At 37.7% G+C, this 17,523-nt stretch overlaps 1 protein-coding gene and 1 long non-coding RNA gene across 3 annotated transcripts in view; one reads left to right on the forward strand and one right to left on the reverse strand.

The window, feature by feature from the left end:
• LOC140845120 (uncharacterized) overlaps positions 1-17,523 on the forward strand; it is a 118,731-nt gene that overhangs the window by 62,843 nt on the left and 38,365 nt on the right. The window contains exon 1 of one of the 2 annotated variants that reach the window (XR_012123829.1): positions 12,877-12,999. The exons of the other annotated variant lie outside the window; for it this stretch is intronic. This is a non-coding gene — a long non-coding RNA (uncharacterized lncRNA). Of the gene's footprint in view, positions 1-12,876; positions 13,000-17,523 lie in introns of those variants that run through there. 2 annotated transcript variants of the gene reach the window in all.
• On the reverse strand, positions 5,319-12,966 carry LOC140845119 (small integral membrane protein 18-like). Its single transcript, XM_073218868.1, has 3 exons — positions 12,864-12,966; positions 6,880-6,963; positions 5,319-6,463 (listed from the first exon to the last, which is right to left on the reverse strand). Exon 3 carries the CDS (start codon positions 6,439-6,441, stop codon positions 6,130-6,132), a length of 312 nt encoding a protein of 103 aa, XP_073074969.1. The 5' UTR covers positions 6,442-6,463; positions 6,880-6,963; positions 12,864-12,966; the 3' UTR covers positions 5,319-6,129.

Raw genomic sequence — 17,523 nt, forward strand, 5'->3', positions numbered from 1 at the left:
TTTACATGCATTACTCCATATAACCCTCCCCGAAGCCAGTGACTATTTTATAATTTACCCAAGTTCACAGCCTTGTCTCTCTCTACTGCCTTTTCTTAAATGTACAACATCCTGTCTGCTCCTGGAGTTTAGTTCACACAGGCCACATCCTGGGGACTGTTTCTGTCAAAAGGCCTGTTTGGATCAAGTTATTCTCATTGCTACATCTAGGCACATGGAATCATATACCCTCTGGCCTGAGACCTTGAAACGTAGTGAGGGTGTCTCAGTCCCATGTGCTACTAAGGACAATAAGGACGGTTCAGAGGATAGTCCTGAAAGCAGTGCCATGGACTTTAACTTATTTGAGAAGGAGAATGGATTACAGGAGATTATCAGAGGGGCCAAAGTAGGGAGCCCAGCATAGCTGAATTATTTCAGATATAAAGAGATTACTGTGAGATTAAGGAAAAAAAAGGTTAAATCTGTATTATTACCAACAAAGAATCATGACATACCAACAAACCTGAAGCAAAAGAAAGAGTTCAAGAAAAAGAAAAATCAAAGTTAAGTACAAGTTCTTGAGTCTAGGGTCCCAGAAAAGCAGTTTTGGAGAAGGGAGACAGTTTGGAAGAGCCAAGGGTGCTATTGGCAGATATGGTATACATACACCATAAATGAAATGAAAGTGGTCACTTTATATAAACCAGAATATTTGATTAATCAGAGTATCCCATTCCCCAATATACTGAATAGCAAGCCAAAACAAAACAAACATGATTCTGTTTTCAGGGACAAATTGTTGATACTGCCAGTTTTCTGAAAAAATATATATAGTGCTTCCAAGATAAGAAATTATTTTAACTTTGTAAAATGTAAATACACCACGGCGGTGTAGTTTTAAACTAGTTTGAATTAGTTTCTATTAAATTCCACCATACCATTTCCAACATGATACAAAATGTGGGGTTTCTGAGATTGGAGCCTCTGAATTGCCATTTTCTTAATACCTTCCCCAGCAAAGATAATTTCACAAGGAGGCACTCAAAAAATGCTTTTGAATTGTATCATCCTTTTATGTTTTGTTTCAAATTCTTAAACCACTTCACCGTGTCCAATTTTTACTACCTATTCCATTACAATTGTCTTTTCGTATTTTCAAGCGCTTTTATTATTTCTCGCCTGTATCTCATTTCTCATTTCCTCCCAAACTTTGTTCCCTTGTGGATAAAGTATCTTTTTATTCCTTTGGCTCTTACTCCAGGCATTTCACTTTCTACTTCTAAAAGAAGTTTTTGTGCTTTTTTCAAGTGGATTATAGAATCTAACTGCCAACACCCTTCTATATTGAGTTACAACACAAAAGCAGCTGATGTAAAACAACCAAACTAATAAGCCATTCATTCATCATTCTATTGCAGCTTGGTAATCCCTACTTTCTTCAATTATAAATGATCTCATTACACTATAATGTCATTACAACATGTCTAGCTTGATCGTCATCAATCAGTATTTTAGAAGAAAAAAGCAATCTTGGACTCACCTACCTGAAATGAAGCTTCACAATCATACCATTAGAAAAATTAGAATGACAGGTTTCAGGGCAAGTCAAAAATATCTGTTGAAACAAAAAAGTTTCATATCCATTGATTGAGATATTTATTTTATCAAATTGAAATGCCTGCATTATTTATAATAGCAAAAACATGAAAAATGTTACTGACATGTCCTTCAAAAGGACAATGGCGTAACATATTATATGAGACACTGAATATATAAATGAACAATGGCCAGACCGTATGTGATGATAGAACTCTGACCCAACAACCAGTCCAGGAAGCCAAGCAGAAATCTCCACAGCAGGCAGCCCAGAATGAGCAGGACTTTGTGACTGCCAGCTTCCCTATTTTATAGTGCCAGCTTCCAACTCAGGCTCAACCAGAGAAAGCCAAATAAGCTCCCAAACCAAACACATAATGCCTCCAGTTAGCCTGCTTCCAGCTTCTCTATGTCCCCAGGCTCTAACCAGTACACCCCAGGTCTTTCTTTCTTTTCACTATAAAGTTTTCGCACTCTGTGCCTGTCTTTGAGCATCTACCAAATGCAAGCGATGGTAGTTAACTCCCTTGTCCTAGCAAGCTCAGAGTAAATAAATTGTTTGTTCTCATTTGGATGGTCTTTGTTTGGTCCCACATATGGGCGATCTCCATTTAACAGAATAGCCTACATCTTTTAAAAAGAATCAGAAGACATATTTTTAGAGGACAAAGCAAGATACACTCAATAGGAACTCTGATACACTTTAGAACACAAGTTAGATCAGTATCTAGTAAAACTGAAGATGCACCTACTTACTCTATGACTAGATTAGTTCAGTCTTAGGCAAAAATACTAGAGATTTTTCTTGCACATAAACACTAGGTATAAAAATATCAATAGCCTATTTCTTTGTAATGCAAAGAAAGAAACAATTCAAATGATCATAATTGGATGATTAGATCAATAAACTGTATTACAGTCACACAAAGGAATCCTATGGAGCTTCAAAAATTGATAAACAAGAGCTGTATGCATTAACATCAGTGAATCTTGAGGAAACAAGGTAACTTAGAATACATGTAGAATTATACCATTTATATGCAGATCAAGCCAGACAAAATTTTAAAACCTATGGTTTTAGTATACTATAAAAATAGTAAAAATATAAGGAAATATAAAGAAAAGCAAAGAAATACTTGAATTTAAGACAGTGAGGAAAGAGAAGTTTAATTTGGAAGAACATACATACAGCTTCAAGAATATTGATGATGTTCTATTTCTTAAGATTTTTTTTACCACTCTTTAATATGGACATTTATACATTACCTATATTTTTGTATGCATGCTTTCTATCCTGCTAAAATATTTTTATTAAAAGCAAGTTACATATTCTGAAATTCCTAAGAAAAGGCACAGAACTTAGAATAGCTAAAATAATTTTGAAAAACAACAAAGTAGGAGAAATCACTCCCCAGATGTTAACATTTACTTAAGTATGTAATAAGGAGAGTGGGGTATTGGACATCTGTAGGCCAAAGAAAATGAGCCTTAGTCTAAATTCCACATCACACAAAATATTAACTCAAAATGAATCATGCACTTCAATGTAAAACATAAAATATAAAACTTAAAAAAAGCATAGGAGAAAATATTCCTTATCTAATTGCTAGACAGAATCCTATGACACCAAAAACATGTATGACCCATAAAAACAGGAACTGAAAAACTGTATTTCATCAAAATTTAAAACTTTTGCTCTGTAAGAGTCCCTATAAAAAGGATAAAAAGACAAATTTCAGACTGGGAATCATTTTGCAGTTCACATATCCAACACCAACAAGGGATTTGTATCTAGAATATATGAAGAACTCGCAAAACTCAACAGTTAAAACAAAAAAATCTAATTAGAAAATGGGTAAGACATAAAGAGACATTCCCACTGCATTAGTACCACTGCCATAAAGAAATATTGCAGATGGGGTATGACTTGAACAACAGAAAGTTATTTCCTCAGAGCTCCGGGGCCGAGCAGTCCCCGATCACAAAGTTAGCAGGCTTGGTTTCTTCTGAAGCCTCTCTCTTTGGCTCGCAGATGGCGGCTTTCTCACTGTCCTCACGTGATCTTTCCATTGTGTGCTCGCATCTCTGCATCTCTGTGTGTGCCCAAATTTCCCTTCTTATAAGGACACCAGTCTGAGTGGATTAGGGCCCACCCTAGAGGCTTTGTTTTCCCTTAATCATGTCTGTAAAGGCCCTATACAACAGTCACATTCTGAGGTGCTGGGGGCTAGGACTCAATATGTGAATTAGGAGGGGACATACTTCAGTCCATAAATAACGTATACAGATGGCAAATAAGCACATGAACAGAATTTCAACATCATTAGTTATTGGGTAAGTGCAAATGGAAATCATGATATACCACTGCACACGTATCATGATGTGGCACATTTAGTTAAAGGCTGTTATTTCCAATTTTTTATTATTTGGAATAATGCTATTGGAAATATCTTTGTATCTTGAGCTTTTTTCTTTTGAAATAATTTCCCACGTGGCATTTCTGGTCTAAGAGCAGTTTCTGTATAGTGGTTAAGAACATGCTTTGGTTTGCTCATGGGCGCTAGTGAAGTAGTAGTATTAGGGTTATAAAATATGAGTCAGTACAGCCCTTAGAATGTTAAGAAATGAAACTTTCATATTTCTTAACAGGGGTTGAGTGGGTGCTATCTTTTGGCTCTTTTTTTTTGCAGTCTTTCCTGCATTGAGCATCTTAGCCCTTGAATGAAAACATGAGAAGCAAAGTGAAAGAACCAGCTCAAGAAATGCCGCTTAGCGGGTATACTAGGATGTTTCAGTTTGAAAATAGGCTGAGCCATCTTAGACCATGTTTCTTGCCAAACAGCAATTAAATTTTATGCAAGTGTACTGCTGACTTTCCTGAATATTTTGAGACTTTTTAAACACTAATCCTACATAAAACTTAAGTAAAAAGATGTAGAAGTTGTTTCTAATGAACTAGAAAATTACTGCTTTTTAGTAAGTAGGGACTTTATATATGAAGACTTTACGTATGGAAGTATTTAACTTTGGATTTAGATTTTAAATTGTCTTTTTATTACGAAGACACATGGAGGATAGTAGTACCCGTTTTAGCCCACATGGGTTGTGTAGATATAAGTTATTTTGGCATCATTAGCCTTGCTTATGTTTTTCCATTTACCTTTTGCTGTTTAATATTGAATTCTAGGACTCTTTTAACCACTTTTTAAAAATTTTTTATTTATGTTTATTATAGTTAGAGTGAGTTGCATTGTGGGAAGAAATGACATTGAAATTCCATTTTCTGAATCCTCATTCTATTTGTAAGTGAAATTTTTTTTTTGAGGGGGCATCTCTCATATTTATTGATCAAATGGTTGTTAACAGCAATAAAATTCTGTGTAGGGGACTCAATGCACAATCATTAATCAACCCCAAGCCTAATTCTCAACAGTCTCCAATCTTCGGAAACATAACAAGTTCTTACATGGTGAACAAGTTCTTACATAGTGAATAAGTTCTTACATGGAGAACAGTGCAAGGGCAGTCATATCACAGAAACTTACGGTTTTGATCATGCATCATGAACTATAAACAATCAAGTCAGATATGATTATTCATTTGATTTTTATACTTGATTTATATGTGAATCCCACATTTCCCCCTTTTTTATTTTTAATGAAATCTGAAGTGGTAGGTAGAGGCAAGATAAAGGTAGAAAACATAATTTAGTGCTGTAAGAGGGCAAATGTAGATTATCAGGTGTGTGCCTATAGACTAAGTATTAATCCAAGCTAGACAAGGGCAACAAAACATCCATGGATGCAGAAGATTTCTCTCAAAACAGGAGGGGTGAGGGTCTAAGCCTCACCTCTGTCGATCCCCAATTTCTCACCTGATGTCCCCCCTGCGACTGTGCCTGTCTTAGGTTGTTCTCCCTTGAGAAATCTTACCCATCTCTGGCTAACCAGCCGTCTTCTGGGGCCATACAGGGAAATGTAAAGCTGGTAAGTGAGAGAGAAGCCATATTGTTTGAAAAGGTTAGCTTTTTACTTCTTTGCATATTTATGCCCTGTGGCTTCTATGAAGAATTATGATACTTGGTAATTTTCGATATGAGGCATGAATTCTACTAAAGGGTTGTAATTAGGAAGGAAGAAGAGGAGCCCCTTCGCGAGGCGCTGGGTTCTCGCAGGTGTGGATGTAGTCTGGCTGTTGTCCTGTGTCTTCTGGTCTCTCTTTTCGGAGGAGTTGTCTTTCTTGTATTTTCAAAAATATATGTGGTTTTGGGAGGAGATTTCCGCTGCTCTACTCACGCCGCCATCTTGGCTCCTCCTCTCTTTCAACCACTTTTTGAAGTGTCATTTTAAATAGATTATTCGCATTTGTGAAGTTTCACTGTACATTTAATGACACACACACAAAAAGTGCATATTGAACTTGTTTTACTCTTCTAGTAGAAATCTTTTAATCAAAGTCGAGTCATTTTTGCAATATCAACTGGCCTCAGAATTTTTTTTTTTTAGTAGTTGAAGGCTGTTGTCAAAGATTTTCTTCACCTTAGGTAGAGCACTAGACCACTTCAATTTCATGTTTCCTAATGTTGTCCATCATACTTCTAAGAGGGTTAGGCTCGCTTTGCAGGTCTTTCACAGTTTTATTTTTTACACAGCAGCAGCAGTCAAGCACTTCATAAAGGAAAGCCAGCACTACTAAAGAGATCACTGTAAATATAAATAAAAGCAGAATGACAAAGCAGGCAGTGTTCCAGTTATCATGGAAAGGGTAAATTTTTTGGACTTGAAAACCAAGATACTGATAAACAGATGTGGTAGTTTCATTCCAGAGGCTAGAGTTCAGGGAGGCCATTCTTTGAGATTCCATTTCTTGTATTGCTCTTCTGAATCTATGCAAAGTAGAAAATGAGTATATGTACCCAAGCTCTACAGATTTCTCAATTCAAATCACAGTACTAAGGTTTTTAGTAAGTTTGTATAGGCAATGTGAATCTTCCCTTTTCTCTGCTAGAATTAATGCTTGAATGTAATTTTGAATTTTTCTCTGTGCTAATATACCCTGTAAGCTGTACTATATATGTATATATTTTTATATATATTATTTGTTAGACAAATATATATGTTTAAGATTCATATACAGAAATTAACTGCTAAAATGGGAAAAAAGCAGGTCATTTGGTTTAAAATGTGACAACAACAGTGTGGTCAGTGAGCTGTTACCTACAAAAAGAATCATAGTTAAGCCCATGTTCTTCAGATTGCCCTTGGAAAAGCTTTTCTCATTACCATTGTGGACCCTTCTCACCTTGTTGGTTCAGTGTATTTCTGCCTCCTGTTTTTACTCCTTTAAACTTCGAGAACAGGTGACATGAATCAGGAAATACTGTTTCTGAAAAACAGTAGACAAAGAAAAGCCAAGTAATGACAAGGCTAATAAAAATGTAGGTTAAAGTTGCTTAAAGTTGGTTTCAGTTTTGGCAATATAGTGACAATTATGTATATTACTGTATACTCACCATGATTAAGTGTAGTTACCAACTAGTACAGTACAGTTATTTCAGTATTATTATAGTATATTCCTTGTGCTGTACTTTACATCCCTATGCCTAACTTATTTTATAACTGGAAGTTTGTACCTCTTGAGCCCCTTATTTAGCCCATGCCCCATCCTGCCCCCACTGGAAACCACCAGTTTATTCTGTTTCTGAGTCTATTTCTGTTTTTTTCATTTGTTTTGTTTTTCAGGTTCCACATATAAGTGAAATCATATGGTATTTGTCTTATTTTTGACATTTCACTTAGCACACTACCCTGTAGGTCCATTCATGTTGTTGTAAATGGCAAGAGTTCATTTCTTTTAATGGTTGAATAATAAATATTGTTTTATATATGGGCCATTTCTTCTTCATCTATCAATTGATAGAATTTTTAAGCTTATTTTTAAAAAGTAAGATATTCATATACTAAGAAAGTTTTGGAAGATGAATAAAAAGCATAATTCTGTTTCCTTAATTCAGTGACTATTGTCAGTTGTATGAAGAAAGAACTTTTCATGGTTTTTCTTTCCTGTGTAATTGTAAAATAGACATTCAATCTTGTAAACAAATGTTTATTGATTACCTACTGTGTACCACATACTTTTCTAAGTGCTGGAGATAACTTGTGTGAGAGTTTCATTTAAAGAAAACTTAAAGGTAGTGCAGAAATGTAAGTATAATGAACTCCCATATGCTCATAATACAGCTTCATTGATCACGTCATGGCCAGTTTATATCTCTACCCACTTGCTTCCACCCCATAGGTTATTTTTAAACTAATCCCAGACAGCAAATTACTTCATCTAGAAATAGTATATATATTTTAAAAGGTGAGGACTTAAAAAAAATTAAAGTATCATTGATATACAATTTTATGATGGTTTCAAATATACAACACAGTGGTTCAACAGTCACCCATATTATCAAGTCCTCACCCCCTCCATTGTGGTCACTCACTGTCTGTCAATGTAATAAGATGTTATAGAGTCATTAATTGTGTTCTCCATGCTCTGCTGCCCCCCATGACCTACCTATATTGTGATTGTGAATTATAGTGACCCTTAGTCTCCTTCTCCCTCCCACCCACCTTCCCCAACCCTTTCCCTTTGATAACTACCAGTCCCTTATTGGTGTCTGTGAGTCTACTGCTATTTTGTTCCTTCTGTTTTGCTTTGTTGTTATACTTCACAAATGAGTGAAATCATTTGGTATTTGTCTTTTTCCATCTGGCATTTTTCACTGAGCATAATGCTCTCTAGATCCATCCATGTGGTGGCAAATGGGAGGATTTGTTTTCTTTTTATGGCTGAATAATATTCCATTGTGTATATATACCACATCTTTATCTATTCATCTATTGATGGACACAGGTTATTTCCATATCTTGGCTATTGCAAACAGTGTGGCGATAAACATAGGGGTGCATTTATCTTTTCAAATCAGGGATTTTATTTTCTTTCGGTAAGTAAATTCCTAGGAGTAGAATTACTGAGTCAAATGGTATTTCTATTTTTAGTTTCTGAGGAACCTTCATACTGCTTTCCACAACGGTTATACCAATTTACATTCCCACCAACAGTGTATGAGGGTTCCTATTTCTCCTTGTTAGCGCATTCTTACAGAAAGCTGGGTTGCTATGTTGCACAGCTCCAGGGAGTACCATTTGTATTGTTTTGGGTGCCATTGATGTAGAACATGGTGTCAGTAGTGCCCAGTTGTGTAATGTGGATATCGTGGCTGTCTTGATAGGAGACCTCCCAACCTCTGCATTGTTGCCACCTCTGATTCTAATCACCATGCGCATAAGTAGTCAAGTGCCCCATAGAAACTGACCCATATGGAGGCAAAGGCAAGTCCTTTTTGACCCAGCCTTCCTAATAGTATGGTGTGTGTGTCTGTGTGTGTGTGTGTCTGTCTGTCTGTCTGTGTGTGCGCGCACGCGTGCGCACAGACACAAATGCCTAAATATGTTCAGCTTTGAAACTCCTTTAAGATTTTTAGCATTACTACAATGCAGAAAAATCGGGGGTGGGAGGGGTTGGTCAGCACATTGTTAAATTATTTTTACCTCAGTGTGAATGAGTGTCGGGTCCTTTTTGGAAAGCAGCACTAACAGAAGAGAGAGAGAAGAAGCGTAGGGCCTTGGGGAAATAGGGGACAGTTCCATTTCCTGACTTGGAAAAGAGCAGGAAGAATTGCTTGAAGGTCTAATAATTTTACCTGGGCTAACCTAGGACCTCTCCAGCACTTTCTGCTAAGGCCTTTACGACTGATTCCTTCTTAAACTCTGGGATTGCTTTTGAAGTTTTCTCTTCTAAATCTGGTATTAGAAGTGACTACAGGGAGAACAATATAGGGAGAGAGGAGACAGTACAGTGAAGCAGTTTTCACATTGCGCCCCTTAAATTGGTTTAATCTGCCTTATTAATGTTAAAAATGTTTTTTCACTATTGATTTCAGCAATATTTCACTGTTGATTGTTATAGCAATTTTAAATAAAAATGAAAAACTTCATCCAGTAACCCTAATCTCCCTAACATATCAAACTTAATTTTTTTCCTCCTAGAAATTGCTGTATCAATCTTTTAACTCATACATAGTTGAAACTATACTGAAGTTACTACCTTGTATTTTAACTTATTATCACACTAGGCCTTTTAAAATTTGTATTGACTATTGAACTGGGGAGAAGTTATGAAGACTTAATGAAGGTAATTACTATTTCCAATGAGATTTTAGAATGATTAGAAAGTTGGCTTAAGGAACTTTATATTCTATTTATTTTTGAGATACAAGTGGACAACTTTAATATTTTTCAGGCCTCCTTGCCCCTAAAAAAAGAAAGAAAGAAAGAAAGAAAAAGAGAGGAGAGGGGGGCACAAGTATTTGAAGTTGTACCCATCAAGGAGCTGTTTTGTTAAAATTAATGTAGCGTATCCACACAATTGAATATCATACACAAATGAGGTAACTACAATGTGATATGGAGGGTTTTATGATATGCCCTTAAGTGAAAGAAGCAAGGTGCAGGATAGTCTGTATAGGAAAGGGGGAAATAACATATTTTTACTTTCTTATATCTGCACAAAAATCTCAGAAGGGGGAATTCAGGTAATAACAATAACTTGTGGGGTTGCTTGGAGAGTAGGGGCTCAGGAATGTGTGTGAGGTTTCTTAAGGTGTACCTTGTTCTTAAGGTGTACTCTGTTAGGTTTTGAATGATTTGAATATATTACTCAAAACCCAAACTAACATATTTCAAGAGTATTCTTTGTCTTTTAAAAGTCTGCACATCTATTGAATACATCTGTTGAGTCTTCTGGATCACTTCTAAAACAATGACGACTGGGCTTAGTAAACACTTGTCATTTTGGTGAGACTGTGTACCTTATCCACACACAAATATGTGTATAATAATTATGCTTGCCATAATGACGATGGATAGCAGTGTGTGCCACCTGCAAGGGCTTTGTAAGAAGTGTTGCTAGAAACATCTAAGCAGTTTAAGAAAAGTATGTACAGGTCAAGTTTATGTGGCAAATGATAACAGTTTGCCTCCTAGAAGTGTATTGATAACTAATGAGCAGCTTTAAACATTCACTCTTTAGTTAGCTTCTGGGCGTATCTGGAAAAGTTAACCCTCTAACATGGAGTCATTTTCCACCTTATATTTAATGTGGTTCTTTCAAAGTACAGTAGAGCTGTAGCAATTTTTTGTGTTAAATTTAGGGTAAAATCTAAATCTTTTGATGGATAAGACAGATATGCAGCAAGATACTTGCCTTTAGGATTTTCTCATATTCTGAGATTGTTTTTTAAATCAAAATGTAAATTTATATTAAATGTTATAAACATGTTTATGAAAAAATAGAAAATGATAAAAAGGTAGGATAGTCTGTGTGTTTTTTTAGATTCCCAACTCCTTAAAATTTACTACAAGAATGGCAAGTATTAAAGTAAATACTGTATTTATTTTTAGTTTAAGTTACTTTTGATCTATTCTCTTCACCTATTTTTTTTTCTCCCTCTCATTTTAAAAGGCCCTAGTGAAATATTTATGGGGCTAGGACTTGGAACTGTTCTGGAACCTTGAATCACCAGGTCGGAATAAAATTAAGCTATTGTTCTATTTATGGTAAAAGCCCTCGAATTGAATTCTCTAGTGCCTTTAAGCATATCACTTTGAAATACGGTCATTTCATCAAAATGGCCTTTAAATATAGAACAACTGGCTTAGCCCTGGGATTTTCTGAGATAAGCCATGCCTCCAGTCAGTTTGGTAAAGCAGTCGTGAGCCTCCATCTGTGCTAAGTGTAGTTATATTACTAGTAAAATGTAGGCTAATGATTATAGTGTTAAATTAATGTGGGTAGTAGGGGCTTCTGCTTACAATTTACCTGAAATTTGAGTTACAAATTAACTGTTCTATTTCAGACTTTTTTGGGGGTCTCATTCTTTGCAGAGTAAGCAGGAATATTTCTAGGTAATTAATCATCTTGTGCTGAATGTGGGGAGACCTGTATCATGTCACAGCAACCTTTGGGCTCTATAAGGGATACTTTGCTCATGTTGTCTGAATGTTGGCTAAGAAATGGAAGGAATAAAAATTATGAAAAAAAATCATTTAAAATTTAAATGGATTTATCAGTGAAGAAAAGGGCAAAAGTTGGATCTTTAGGTCATCATTTATAGGTAATATGCTGGAACTCTAGCATCTACTAAGTAATATTTTAATGCTTGAATGTTATAAAATTAGAAATTGGTCTGCAGTTAATAGTAATTTTTAGTAGACATGAAAGGTTACTTTCATGAAAATAATCTTAACTATCTTAACAGGTATCGTGCCCTCCTCTCTTAACCAATTTGTCTTAGGACATATTTTTCTTTTAAAATGTAGTTCTTCAGAAAAACATACTATGTATTTATTTTGAGGATCAGTTTAAGAATAACTAACATTGAAATAGTGTGATCAATATATATTTTTGTGGCATATAAAAAACAAGGTTATTAAGGTTTTCATTTAATAATAGCATAACTTGTATATTACAGTAATATAGACTTTAAAATTTCACAACAATGGATTATTTTAATTAAAATGTTAGAAATGATCTAAAGCTCTATAAATGATCTCTTTGGTTACAGGAAATGCAGCCTACATAGTGATACCTTTAGGTTTTTTATTTTTTATATAAAAAAATCACAATTGTGATAATTACTTGACATTCTCTGTGTCTACACCCAAAGTTAACTAAACGATTTTGATCTGTTTTCTCATATTTGTTAAAATGTAACAAACTTTTTTGTAAGCGCTTTTTTACCAACCAGTATAATTTGCACATATACTCAGAAAGCTTTAGACCAGGACTTGCTTTTAGTCTAGATTTTTCTTTAAGAAAAACCCTTTGTTAAGACAGACCAAACTGCTGAAATGAAATAGCTCAGAGAAAATGAAATTAGCAGGTAACCACTTAACAAATACTTGTGGTTTACTCTAAGGTCTGGGTATAGATCAGGTTCATAGAAAATGTCATGAATTTTCCATTAAGGCACAGGTGGTAAGAGTGCTTATTAAATGGCACAAGGCAGTCTTCATATTTTCATAATGAAACCCTACCAAGCTATGAAATGAGTACATTGCTATTTTGGTTCTTTAGTAGGAACAAAGCTTTCTGCTTGTTTTTTACAGTAAAATATTTTTATATTGCATCATAAGGATATATATTACTAAATGAAAAGGATCATATAAACCTACCTCTTGTCTGGAAGGATGCTGTTGAAGCGGTGGTATCATCTGTTTGTAATGCAGTCTAGTGAACAGCCAAGATGGAGCTGTGCGTCTATTGGTTGAACCACAATGCAGCTGACACTTTCCTGTACGTTCATTTGCAGTAAGTCCTGCCACCCTTAAGAGTAAATCATTCATAAACTTGAATAGGGCTGTCTGGGGTATCAGCTGTTCCCCCTTTGCTTGCCTCATTTTTTTTGTCCTTAAGCTAAATTCCTGCATAAGAATTTGTTAGTAACAAATTGGGAATTCCTTAGTGCTCATAAAATTTCAGATGCTAGAGGGGAGCCAAGATGGCGGCGTGAGTAGAGCAGTGGAAATCTCCTCCCAAAAACACATAGAGCTATGAAAATATAACAAAGAAAAATCTTCCTAAAATAGAGACCACAGGACACAGGACAACATCCAGACCACATCCACACCTGCAAGAACCCAGCGCCTTGTGAAGGGGGTAAGATACAAGCCCCAGCCCGGCGGGACCCGAGCGCCCCTCCCCCCGGCTCCCGGCGGGTGGAGAGAAACCGGAGCAGTTTTTTTTTTTTTTGGCGAGCGCTTTTTGGAAGCCTTAGAGGGACGGGCCCCCATTGCTGGGGAGGCAGGGTGGCGGGACCGGTGAGGAGGTGCCTGGGAACGGCGCCGGAGGACAAAGAATATCCCGCGTTTCTCCCTGCGAGACCTGGGGGCGGGTGCCTGAGACCGGTGCCTGGGGACGGAGGAGGTCGCGCGTTTTTCCCCTTTTTTTTTTTTCTCTTTTTGGCAAGCGCTTTTTGGAAGCCTTGAAGGGACGGGGACCCCAGTGCTAGGGAGGCACGGTGGCGGGACTGGTGAGCGGGTGGCTGGGACCGGCGCCTGAGGACAAAGAATATCCCCCGTTTTTCCCTGCGGGACCGGTGGGCAGGTGCCTGAGACCGGCACTTGAGGACAGAGGAAATCGCGCGTTTTTCCCCTTTTTTTTTTCTCTTTTCTGCGAGTGCTTTTTGGAAGCCTAAAAGGGACAGGGACCCCGGTGCTAGGGAGGCAGGGCGGCGGGACTGGTGAGCGGGTGCCTGGGACCGGCACCTGAGGACAAAGAATATCCCGCATTTTTCCCTGTGGGACCGGTGGGTGGGTGCCTGAGACCAGCACCTGAGGACGGAAGAAATCGCGCGTTTTTCCCCCTTTTTTTCTCTCTTTTTGCCAAGTGCTTTTTGGAAGCCTTGAAGGGACAGGGACCCCGGTGCTAGGGAGGCAGGGCGGCGGGACTGGTGAGCGGGTGCGTGGGACCAGTGCCTGAGGACCAAGAATATTGAGCGTTCCTTCCCTGCGGGACCGGTGGGTGGGTGCTTTTTGGAAGCCTTGAAAGGACAGGGACCCTGGTGCTAGGGAGACAGGGCAGCAGGACCAGTGCGCGGGTGCCTGGGACAGGCACCTGAGGAAAAAAAAAAAAAAAATCGCGTGTTTTTTCTTTTTTTTTTCCTTTCTGTTCCCTCTCTCATTGTTGCTGTTGTTGTTTTGGTTTGGAGAGTGCTTTTTGGAAATCTTAAAGGGGCAGGACAGGTCACTTAGACCAGAAGCAGGGAATCTGGGGATCTCTGGGCACTCTAACCCCCTGGGCAGCAGGGAGCACAGAGGCCCCTTACGGAGATAAATAGTCTCCTGGCTGCTCCCCCTCTAACGGGGCTCCACCATTTTGGAGGAACAGCCCCAGCCAGGCCAAGCCCACAGCAACAGTGGAGATAAACCCCAAAGCAACTGGGCAGGAAGCAGAAGCCCTGTCTGCGCACAGCTGCCCAGCACAAGCCACTAGAGGTCGCTATTCTCCCAGGAAAAGGCTACAAACCAACAAGAAGGGAAGCTCTTCCAGCTGTCACTTGTACCAGCTCTGCAGACTATCTCTATCACCATGAAAAGGCAAAACTACAGGCAGACAAAGATCACAGAGACAACACCTGAGAAGGAGACAGACCTAACTAGTCCTCCTGAAAAAGAATTCAAAATAAAAATCATGAACATGCTGACAGAGATGCAGAAAAAAATGCAAGAGCAATGGGATGAGATGCAGAGAAAAATGCAAGAGCAGTGGGATGAGATGCAGAGAAAAATGCAAGAGCAGTGGGATGAAGTCCGGAAGGAGATCACAGATGTCAGGAAAGAGATCACAGAAGTGAAACAATCCCTGGAAGGATTTATAAGCAGAATGGATAAGATGCAAGAGGCCATTGAAGGAATAGAAGCCAGAGAACAGGAACGTATAGAAGCTGACATAGAGAGAGATAAAAGGATCTCCAGGAATGAAACAACACTAAGAGAAATATGTGACCAATACAAAAGGAAAAACATTCGTATTATAGGGATACCAGAAGAGGAAGAAAGAGGAAAAGGGATAGAAAGTGTCTTTGAAGAAATAATTGCTGAAAACTTCCCCAAACTGGGGGAGGAAATAATCGAACAGACCATGGAATTATACAGAACCCCCAACAGAAAGGATCCAAGGAGGACAACACCAAGACACATAATAATTAAAATGGCAAGGATCAAGGACAAGGAAAGAGTTTTAAAGGCAGCTAGAGAGAAAAAGGTCACCTATAAAGGAAAACCAATCAGGCTAACATTAGACTTCTCAACAGAAACCCTACAGGCCAGAAGAGAATGGCATGATATACTTAATGCAATGAAACAGAAGGGCCTTGAACCAAGGATACTGTATCCAGCACGACTATCATTTAAATATGATGGTGGGATCAAACAATTCCCAGACAAGCTAAAGCTGAGGGAATTTGCTTCCCACAAACCACCTCTACAGGGCATCCTACAGGGACTGCTCTAGATGGGAGCACCCCTAAAAAGAGCACAGAACAAAACACACAACATATGAAGAAGGGAGGAGGAGGAATAAGAAGGGAGAGAAGAAAAGACTCTCCAGACAGTGTATATAACAGCTCAATAAGCGAGCTAAGTTAGGCAGTAAGATACTAAAGAAGCTAACCTTGAACCTTTGGTAACCACGAATCTAAAGCCTGCAATGGCAATAAGTACATATCTTTCAATAGTCACCCTAAATGTAAATGGACTTAATGCACCAATCAAAAGACATAGAGTAATAGAATGGATAAAAAAGCAAGACCCATCTATATGCTGCTTACAAGAAACTCACCTTAAACCCAAAGATAAGCATAGACTAAAAGTCAAGGGATGGAAAAACATATTTCAGGCAAACAACAGTGAGAAGAAAGCAGGGGTTGCAGTACTAATATCAGACAAAATAGACTTCAAAACAAAGAAAGTAACAAGAGATAAAGAAGGCCACTACATAATGATAAAGGGCTTAGTCCAACAAGAGGATATAACCATTCTAAATATATATGCACCCAATACAGGAGCACCAGCATATGTGAAGCAAATACTAACAGAACTAAAGAGGGAAATAGACTGCAATGCATTCATTGTAGGAGACTTCAACACACCACTAACCCCAAAGGATAGATCCACCGGGCAGAAAATAAGTAAAGACACACAGGCACTGAACAACACACTAGAACAGATGGACCTAATAGACATCTATAGAACTTTACATCCAAAAGCAACAGGATATACATTCTTCTCAAGTGCACATGGAACATTCTCCAGAATAGACCACATACTAGCTCACAAAAAGAGCCTCAGTAAATTCCACAATACTGAAATTCTACCAACCAATTTTTCAGACCACAAAGGTATGAAAGTAGAAATAAATTCTACAAAGAAAACAAAAAGGCTCACAAACACATGGAGGCTTAACAACATGCTACTAAATAATCAATGGATCAATGAACAAATCAAAATAGAGATCAAGGAATATATAGAAACAAATGACAACAACAACACTAAGCCCCAACTTCTGTGGGATGCAGCGAAAGCAGTCTTAAGAGGAAAGTATATAGCAATCCAGGCACACTTGAAGAAGGAAGAACAATCCCAAATGAATAGTCTAACATCACAATTATTAAAACTGGAAAAAGAAGAACAAATGAGGCCTAAAGTCAGCAGAAGGAGGGACATAATAAAGATCAGAGAAGAAATAAACAAAATTGAGAAGAATAAAACAATAGCAAAAATCAACGAAACCAAGAGCTGGTTCTTTGAGAAAATAAACAAAATAGATAAGCCTCTAGCCCAACTTATTAAGAGAAAAAGAGAGTCAACACAAATCAACATAATCAGAAATGAGAATGGAAAAATCACGACAGACTCCACAGAAATACAAAGAATTATTAAAGACTACTATGAAAACCTATATGCCAACAAGCTGGAAAACCTAGAAGAAATGGACAACTTCCTAGAAAAATACAACCTCCCAAGACTGACCAAGGAAGAAACACAAAAGTTAAACAAACCAATTACAAGCAAAGAAATTGAAACAGTAATCAAAAAACTACCCAAGAACAAAACCCCGGGGCCGGACGGATTTACCTCGGAATTTTATCAGACACACAGAGAAGACATAATACCCATTCTCCTTAAAGTGTTCCACAAAATAGAAGAAGAGGGAATACTCCCAAACTCATTCTATGAAGCCAACATCACCCTAATACCAAAACCAGGCAAAGACCCCACCAAAAAAGAAAATTACAGACCAATATCCCTGATGAACGTAGATGCAAAAATACTC

Source organism: Manis javanica, chromosome 12 (genome assembly GCF_040802235.1).
Source record: "Manis javanica isolate MJ-LG chromosome 12, MJ_LKY, whole genome shotgun sequence".
Taxonomy (NCBI): domain Eukaryota; kingdom Metazoa; phylum Chordata; class Mammalia; order Pholidota; family Manidae; genus Manis; species Manis javanica.

Bases quoted from the DNA above. Each gene is read 5' to 3' on its own strand.
- LOC140845119 (XM_073218868.1), bottom strand. From the start codon at position 6,441: ATGGAATCTCAAAGAATGGCCTCCCTGAACTCTAGCCTCTGGAATGAA.